This window comes from Sinocyclocheilus grahami, unplaced genomic scaffold (assembly GCF_001515645.1).
Source record: "Sinocyclocheilus grahami isolate Dianchi unplaced genomic scaffold, SAMN03320097.WGS_v1.1 scaffold828.1, whole genome shotgun sequence".
Classification (NCBI taxonomy): domain Eukaryota; kingdom Metazoa; phylum Chordata; class Actinopteri; order Cypriniformes; family Cyprinidae; genus Sinocyclocheilus; species Sinocyclocheilus grahami.
The window spans coordinates 451,226-461,260 of NW_015506007.1; the positions used below are offsets into that span (position 1 = coordinate 451,226).

Here is a 10,035-nt window from a genome sequence, read left to right on the forward strand (position 1 = left end):
AAAGGCATAACTGGATTTTGGATTTGCTTAACTCAAACACGTTAATATGGCAAGCTTGGGATATATTGTAAAAAAAATTGTGTTATATTGTGTGTATATATTTATAAGATAACGGACCTTTTTTAAAAAAAATTTTTTTAAGTTAATACATTATACACCATATATATATATATATATACACACACACACACATACATACATACATACACACACATCAAATCTAGAACAAAGCCCTCATGTATATAACATCATAAATATATTAAAATAACATTCAAATTAATTGTGTTTTTGGCATCTTAGTTTTTTTTTTTGTTACTCATTTTAATGCATCAAGTTAAACCTAAATGAAAGCTATTTCTGGTGGACAATTTGTCATGGAGAAATTTCATAAAATTATAGGTTTTTGTACATTTTATTTTCAGTTAATATTTAAAGTACAAAAATGTCTTTATGGTTTTAGTTTACTATAATAAACCTTTATATCTCCAGCAAATGTAAAAAAAACACTGAAAGCACTTCAATGACAACAGTGCCATTACACGATTGAGCTTACAAGCCTCATGCGAGCCAAGAAATGGCTTAACAATAGACAAGGACGTTGCTAGTGCCTCAGTTGCCGCCATAAAATATTTCCCATACAACAGGTGAAGTACATTAGCTCACTGCAGTACGGCCTCTCTAATGCCCAAACTGCCACTCCACTGCAGTCCCTGGAGTAACCATCTATATTTAGGGCAGAGGTAAGCCAAGCTAATCAGCTGCAGTGGGGCTGCTAACCCTCCCCCACACCATCAGCGCTGAACTTGGACCTGCGCTGAGCTCATTAGAAAGTGCACTGATGCAGTCGTGAGGGCAGTGGAGCGAGAGGGGAAAGGTCACCATGTGTACAGGTGTCAGTCCACGGATGACAAAAACACATACGGCAGATCCGTCCACAAACAAACTTTACGATTGCACACAAATGCTTGGCAAACTCCCTGCAAACATGTGATCTCGTGGAACAAAGTGCACCCTTGCGATGTTGTGACTGTAACATCCCTCAGTTTCCCAAACATTTGATGTCACTGAACTTGCTTTACAAGATTCTTTGACTGTCACCCCATGATAGTGGTTGATCTGATAGAGAAACTGTTTTAAAACACTGATGCTTTTAGTACACACACTAGATTTGATGCCATCTTTATGTTGTTTACTGCTAAATGTAAATATTGATGGCTCGTCCTGTACTAGATAACAGATTTGTCCAATCAAATGTTCGAGAACTAGAATGCCCCTCCCCTGTAAACACCTAAGGCCCAATCAAAAGTTATTTTCAATAATGTTGCTTTCACACCATGTCAGAAGCACAATTACAAGCGTCAGACTTGTAACCAAGATTTCTAAAAGGATGCGAGTGCTTTTTACAACCTCGAAAAATTGAGCCCTGACTTGTCATCTCGTAATAGTGAAACAGTTGTTCTGCAAGAAAGCTAAAAGTCATGTTTATTTTCTCCATATGAAAATTTAGTTTAACAGCAATTCATAGACCTATTGTAAGCTACAAGGTAGTTAATCTATGGCATGTTTTTTTTTTAATCCATCAGCCCATGTTATCTCGGCTTTCTTTTTTTTTTAAAGTTTATTAGCGGAATTTCTTGTGGAAAAACTACATTACCCTTGATTCCGCAAAGAAACTTCCACTAATCAAGAGAATCATAACCAGCTCCAAAAAAGCACTTCAGTACCCACCCACTCAAATTACTTAAATATTTAGGTGTGAGTGGTAGGGCTGTCGCGATAACCGCAATACCGTGCTATTGACGAGCAAACTGCAGAGGAATGCAAAAACCGCAGCAACCGAGATTTTTGCGTGTTTTCTTTTTTTGTAAGGTTATGACCTTCTCGTTTTACACTTCATGCATGTGGACTGAATATTAAACAAAGTTAGTAATGATAATGTGTACCATGCTGATTTTTACAGAGGCTCCGTAGATTTGCACTTAAGCCTAAACAGACAGTGAATGAGAGAGAGATCAACTGAACGCGTGCGATTACTTGAATCTGTCCTCCAGGCCGAGTCAGTCATTCATTCATTCACATATATACATATACATATATATGAGAAAATAGGTTGTCATGTCCAAGGAAAGCGAAATCTCTGTCTTAGCATTGACGCACAACTGGTCAGCTGAGCCTTCTAAAGTGACGCTCAAAGTTAAAATGATTTCAACAGCGTGTTTCATTACATCTCTTTGAATGAATTGTGTGTTGAGTGTTTCTGAACGTGTAGTTGAATGACAGTCCCTTTCCACCACCTTGTGGCGCAACACTGTAACTGCACTGACTGACAGCCCATCTAGAAAAAAAGTGAAAAGTGACCTGACATGTGGCCAAGTATGGTGACCCATACTCGGAATTAGTGCTCTGCATTTAACCCATCCAAAGTGCACACACACAGCAGTGAACACACACGTAACACATACATACACACACATATATACATATGGCGATAATACCACGCTATTGAGCCACTCAATTACCGCAAGGGAAATTCCCTCACCGCGACAGCCCTAGTGGGTGGCAATAAACAATATACTGTAATACACATTTAGACTAAATCAGAAGTCTTTCATTTTCCCATCATTTGTTTCAATTATGTCTCTTGAAATACTTCATGGGACTGTAGTTAATCTTGCACCTTTGTCTTTTTGTCCAACTTCCACATACTTTGCTTTAAATCAAAGATTGTCATATTGTCATTCAGCTAGTATCTATTTGGTTTTATGGCTTATAACTCCTAAATAGGGATGCACCGATATGAAAATTTTGGCCGATACCGATAACCGATTATTCTTTATTTTTGAAAGCCGATAACCGATATGTTGGCCGATAAATCTATATCCAAATTGTTATATACTTTTTGAGAGCCTGATTACAAAAAAGGTCTCATCATTAAAAGCCACATCCCAAACACTTCAACATAAGCAGCCTAGTTTGAACGGTGTACGTTTTAAAAATATTTTTACTCTCCCATTACCAAATTTAGTCATAAAAAAGTCTTACAAATAAATAAAATAATGCAGGCGTGCCGCGATGGTCACAGACGTAACGTTACGCCAGGCGCATTTCTATATACACAAGCACCACAAACGATTAATAAATATGCAAACTGCACTAAATCCCGCGTGCGGTATGCACGCCCCTAAAATGCATGAACGCGGGGACGCTTAAAATCGCTAGCTAGAGGCGTTTGCGTGTGTGTGTGTGTGTGCGTGTGTGTGTGTGTCAGGCCTAAGAGCTGCGCTGACGCAATAGTCGCGGCCAGTTGAAGAAGTAAAGTTTACACCGCGTGTAGGGGTGTCACAGCCCAGGGACGACCTAAAAATGTCAAACAAACAGCGGCTTAAAGAGAGAACAAAATACATGCATGTAGCGACGCTTGCACACGCACGCGGTGATGCCACGCGCAGGCATTAATATTCGCTGATCTCACAGGCCAGGGAATAAAGACGACCACGAGTAATGAGGGAATGATGATTATTAATCATATAAAGTTAGAGGCTCGTCTTGACGTGTAAAACACGCAACCGGACAAACCGGCAGAACAACAACACGCGCGAGGTATCCGCGTTACACACGAACACATGTCCCGCGAGCCCGCCGCCTTCAAACAGAAATAAGCGGAATTATTACGAGCCAATATGTTGTGACTCTTAGTTCCATTTATATATATATTTTATATAGTTCTAAAAACGAAAATAAAACTCTGAATAAGCCCTTAAAGCGTTCATGGCCTACATTCGTGAGATTAGCTTTGGGCCTCAAATCCGGCGACTCCGCCGCGCGAGGCCAGAGACAAATAACGTTACCTCCCACTTTACCCAAGTCCGCGAACGGTAAAGAAGAACGCATTTTCCCTGCACTTGACATGATTACAGTATAATAAACTGTTATAATGTTTTCATGTATAGAAATGTAAAATAGTTATCAGCAGCTATTAGCACGCGCTAGCTGAGGGATCTCGTGCCCGACTGTGTTTGCCTTCCGCGCGACATTGTGACACGAGAATCTTATTTATAACGTAACGTTAATCGTGTTATGACACATACCAGGGTGTCCTTCACCGACAGACTCCGACGTGAACAAAAAGCAGTCTTCATCAATCAGGGAGTTGTGGAAACCGTTCATCTGCCCGTTCATGTTGGAGTTACTGGTGCGTTTCTCTCTCTCGCTGGCTATAGCGTGTTATTTTCAGATGCCGTCTGCTTTTGAAACGTCGGTCTTCGAGATGTTTCTGGCGATGCTGTGCAGACTTGAGCTCAGATGATCATCACGCGAGCCGGTCTTCAGGTTTATATCCCTCCCTCTTCACTCCAAACGCGAACGTCACTCCGTACGCCACGCCCCCTTCGCGGCAGCCAATCAGAAACGGCGTTACGACGTGACGCGCTGAGGAGACGAAGAAGGCCCTGCTTTGTATACAATATCTGACATTCACACGTTTAGAAATAAAACAAAGACAAATTGACAAATAAAAACCCAATTTAAAACCATAAATAGAGGGAAGAGGGGACTAGTTTCCACACTTTCCCCTCTCTATAGGTTTGTGTTTTAAATCCAAATTTCTATAGAAATACTCCATAGTTTCATTGTTTTCTCCCTAGCTTAATTTTTTAAAGCTTAATGTTCACTGCAGAGCAATATGAATGTGCATCATATGTCAGTGTGTTTCCAAATGTAAAAAGTTGTGATGTAAGATGATTATGTAATGCAGTTTTGCAGGGGAGACTTTATGTAAAATGCACTTTGTCCTTAGACAATGTGTAACCTACATCAGGAATGGCTGTCAGTCTAGGAGGTGCACTTTGGACTCGGTTGAGCAAAGCATTACTTGTTGTATTGCAGCGTATTAAATGTTAGTAAATTAAAGCTTGTGGGCAGAGCTGCTAAGCCTGTCTCGCCACTTTGCTAATTACTGTATGTGTGTGTGTGTGGGGGGGGTATCTGATTGTCTTTCAGGAGATTACTAAATTTGTAGGTAGCATGCGAAATGTATGTAGGCCTATGTGTGTGTGTGTGTGTGTGTGTTTGTCTATACATTTTGTTCATAACCAGTCAGCATGACTATAATCTATTACATTCACTCAGTGCTTCTATTGCACTATCACTCACTTTCAGTCAGCATGGGGCCTCTTTTATCCCATCTAATCTGTAGGTATAAGCTTAATGTTCACTGCAGAGCAATATGAATGTGCATCATATGTCAGTGTGTTTCCAAATGTAAAAAGTTGTGATGTAAGATGATTATGTAATGCAGTTTTGCAGGGGAGACTTTATGTAAAATGCACTTTGTCCTTAGACAATGTGTAACCTACATCAGAAATGGCTGTCAGTCTAGGAGGTGCACTTTGGACTCGGTTGAGCAAAGCATTACTTGTTGTATTGCAGCGTATTAAATGTTAGTAAATTAAAGCTTGTGGGCAGAGCTGCTAAGCCTGTCTCGCCACTTTGCTAATTACTGTATGTGTGTGTGTGTGGGGGGGGTATCTGATTGTCTTTCAGGAGATTACTAAATTTGTAGGTAGCATGCGAAATGTATGTAGGCCTACGTGTGTGTGTGTGTGTGTGTGTTTGTCTATACATTTTGTTCATAACCAGTCAGCATGACTATAATCTATTACATTCACTCAGTGCTTCTATTGCACTATCACTCACTTTCAGTCAGCATGGGGCCTCTTTTATCCCATCTAATCTGTAGGTAGTGCCAGGAGGTGCAGGGGCCTGGTGCTTTACAGGGAAACTCAGACATCATTGAGTTTGTCAACTCATATCTAACCTCAGGGTCCAAAAGTTGGAGACCACTTGCGAAAATGCTGTTCTTTGCATTTTTCTCATTTAGGAGTTTTGTCATTTTGAGCGCTTGAGCGAAAGGTTGAATTGAAAAATTATGAATTTTGGAACGTCTTTTTGTTTTAATGACAGCAGCACTTGAGCTCGGTGAATACAATTTTAAGATCAACATTTTCTAGCAAGATTTGTTATTAAATGTAAGCAAGAACATCTGACTTTCTGCAAAAAGAGTTCACATTTTCAGTGTCACTAAATGATTTATGAACATTACTGGCTTAAATATTTTTATATATTAATTATATTATATATTTTTTATTTGTAACTATTTTAATTATTTCTTAAATCACTTTTTAAGAGTACATATTCTACCTCAGTTTTAAATGAAATAAAAAAAATCCCATATTTTCAGTGTGGTCTCAAATTTTTTTTTTTTTGGTCTCCCCTGCAATTAATTATCATTCTAATTAATTTGTAACAATTAAAAACTGTGATGTAGAAGAATTAGATGCAAGGCCATTTGTCTATGGCATTTGATATCAGGAAGTAGTGCTTACAACACTGTGTTGTTATTGCCTTTTGTGTTGTAAATTGGCACGTTATGATGCAAAGAGTGAAAATGTTCCTTGATAGTGAACATTCATTTGCAAGTGTTTGTGAACAGAACAAGCTCTGGCATTTAAATCAACCGTGGAGACTATCTAAACATTGGCCTCTCTTATAAGCAGCTGGTAGGCTATATTATCAAGCCCTATAAGAACAGTTTTATGTGATTGGTTTGTAAATGCTGTCTTTTATTAGCATTTCACAGTTAAGTTTTTTTTTTATTATTTAAATTAGCATTATATATAAGTAATATATTTATATATGTAACAGGTAACCACAAAAAAACGTATTTAAATGCAGATGAGGCAGTTTTGTGCAGGCCTGGCTCTAAGGTCTAAAAAATATTTTTCTTCTAAGCATAAAGTTTTGCATTAAAGGAATATCAGACATTCTGCCAGACAAAACATTGATTGTTTTAGTCCCTAAATGGAAGTGAATGCAGTATGTTTAAGTTTGGTGTATTTATTTACAGGAATGACATGAACTTGCACCTGGCAAGGTTTTGGATACATAACACTTATGTATGATCACGTTGCAGCCAGGTGATGGTTTTTGCTCGAGGGAGATGTTTTCAAAATTAACTTCAAATTGCGCAACGTTTGCTGTCAATCATCATGAATGAGTCAAACACCTCACAATACATAACCAAACTCTTTTGCTCTCTGGTTCTGGCTTTTGAACTTCCGAAAAGATCACACTGCTTTCACAATGTGTCTATTCGCCTCCAGGGCTGGGAGAGTTTCCAAAGTCTCATTCCAATCTCTGACTAAGAGCTTAGATCTCATAACAGACTAATGGATTCTTAAAGGAGTGTTCAGAGAAAAATTCAACTGAAAAGTCAGTAACATCATTTTTGTTAAAACTCTCTCCCTCGTCTAAACCTACAAGCATGATAATGATCCTGATTAGCAACCTTTTCAAAGTTTCCTGAGAGACTAACCATTATTTAAAAAACAGACTTCACAGGACTCAAAAATGGGTGAAAATTGGATTTCTTTTTTTATTTTAAGGGTATAGCATTGTGTCCTCATTATTCATTTTGACACATTTCTGTACTTCACAGTTCAAGATGAGGACAATTACGCCACAGGAAAACATTTGACTTTGATTTAAAAAATACAATAAGTCAGTAAATCAATGCTTATAGACAAACTCAGTGTTCTTTGCTCTCCGGCCAAATGATTTGACAAAAATATAAGAGAAAAGGAGGACAGTAAAATTACAGTTCTTCACCTTTACAGAATATCTGTTGAAAACATGAACAGAGAATACAGAAAGGGAAGATATGCAAAAGTTAAAAAAAAATTTGCGATGATATGCTGATGATATGACGTCTATATACCATCAGGCTTGGTTACATTTTATTGTCTTTTGTTATTTAAAGGGAAATCAATCCTGACATGTATTTGTTCAACTTTTGCTAAACTCATCCTACATGTCTTTTAGGTGTTTATTTTTGCGCGTGTTTGCCCACACACACCTCACACTAGCTTCACTCAGCTCTAATAGATCAAATAATGACACAAAATGCTATGAGCAGAGCTGATGTGATTGGTTGTCTTCAGTCAGCCGCTCCTGTCAAAGGTTCGCTCTGTTTCAGGAGAGGCAGTTGGCTTGACAAAACTTCAGCAAAGCATGATGGCTGTTAATGTGTAACTTCTAAAATCTGGGATGGTGGTCTTATAGTATGTGCCAAACCTGGCATACGTGTACTCGTATACTACTAGACCCATTTATTATGACATCAGCTGTTAACAGCAGTGATAGACCCATGTATCAACAATCAATAGGATGACATTTGACCTTCTTGAGCTCAATGAATTCTGAAATATTTTATCTTGTCAATCTGTTCAGAATTTTGAATAAATACATTTTCCTATAAAATCATGTACATCTTTTATTTGCTGTCAGTAAACAGGCTATGGTTTGACTAGCAAACTATATTTATTAAACAACGGTGTCTTTTGTCTCATACACTGACCATTCCAAGGTTTGTGGTCAGTTTTCAGTGTCACATGATCCTTCAGAAATCCATGCTGATTTGCTTCTCAAGAAACATTTCTGATTATTAACAGTGTTAAAGATGTGGAAACTGTGATACATTTTCTCAGGATTCTTTGATGAATAGTTCAAAAGAGCAGCATTTTTTAAACAGAAATCTTTTGTAACATTATAATTGTCTTTAGTATCGCTTTCATTAATTTTATGCATCCTTGCTAAATAAAAGTTTTAATTTCTTTCAAAAACAACAACAAAAAAATCTTACTACCCCCAAATGTTCTGAATGGTAGTGTAGCCTATATCTACACACATACAAATACAGAGTCCACCAGCAAAAGTGCTTCTATTTTCTTATATATATATATATATATATATATATATATATATATATATATATATATATATATATACACACTTATTTATTTATTTATTATATACTTCAAGTTTTAAGTTAGATTTTGAATCCAGATTTTAAATGTGGTCTCAGACTTTTGGACCCCACTGTATATTTACAGTTTATCAACAGCGGTTCTCAACTGGTAGTTTTCTAAATTCAGATAATTAAATACACCATAGTTAAATCAATAAATAGGATTATCAACTTGAAAATGGAAAGGAGAAAACTTCCTATAATTTTCTTTTAGATAACAAAGTACAGTACTTTAAGTATAATGTTGTTTAATTTTCCACAATAAACCTCTTGACATCGGCCATTAAAGCCTGGTCAATGACTAGTTAAGAGTGAAGGCTGAGATGAATGCTGACATCACTGTTTGCTTTGATTCTACGGTAAAAGGACAGTTTTACCTTGGGTCAGGTTGTCCTGCACTATAAGGCTGATGTGCACTGTTGTACTGTCACCATTTACAATCTATCACTGAGAACTGAGAATAAGTTTGTGAAGCGATTAAGCACAACAAGGCATGAGAGCACAAACAGCTGTAGGTCTGAAAGGCGCCACAGGCCGTTTCTCTCAAGTAGTTGCATTACGATATCTGCTAAAGTCTAGTAATGAAGCGACAGTGAAGGGGGGATTGGTCAGAGAATCACATCGCCTGCTTTTCCGATCTGAGGAGGCCTGGGCTCTCCTAAAATGGCTGCTATCAGAGCCTCTGGAGCACTGACGGGGGACACTGGGCTCCGTGGACTGAGAGGACTGAGGGAGGGCGAAGTTAATGTGTCTGGAGAAACCAGACGCTCTTTCTTGGCGTTGGCCGAAGGGCGCGGGGAGGAGCTCCGTGCTGGGCCGTCGCGGGGACGTGGGCACAGGCTGAGAGACTGCAGGGAGGGAAGAGGTGTCCCGGAGAGCGCCGGTACGGCGGGGCTGCGGCTGCGCTGTCGCTTCTGGTGATGGCGTTTGCTGCTGTGGTTTCCAGGGCTGGGGCTACGAGAGATGGGGGCCAACAGCACCAGCGTACTGTCATCTTCAGAGCTGACGTCAGAACTGTCAGAGCGCGAACGACATGCTGGTGCCGGCGGCGTGGACATGGGCAGCTGCACCTGTGAGGAAAAACAAAGAGAATGAAATTAAAAAGAATATATATATACAAATCATATACTGAAGATTTCAGTGTTATGTAGAAGTTAAAATCCCTTTTATGT

The 10,035-nt window shown here is 38.7% G+C and overlaps 1 protein-coding gene across 1 annotated transcript in view; it reads right to left on the bottom strand.

Annotated features, from left to right (window-relative positions):
* LOC107562541 (S-adenosylmethionine synthase-like) overlaps positions 1–4,340 on the bottom strand; it is a 5,748-nt gene extending 1,408 nt beyond the window's left edge. The window contains exon 1 of the mRNA XM_016247177.1: positions 4,089–4,340. Within this exon, the coding sequence (XP_016102663.1) occupies positions 4,089–4,179 (91 nt within the window). The 5' untranslated portion in view covers positions 4,180–4,340. The remainder of the gene's footprint in view (positions 1–4,088) is intronic.
* Between the last annotated feature and the right edge of the window lie 5,695 nt (positions 4,341–10,035).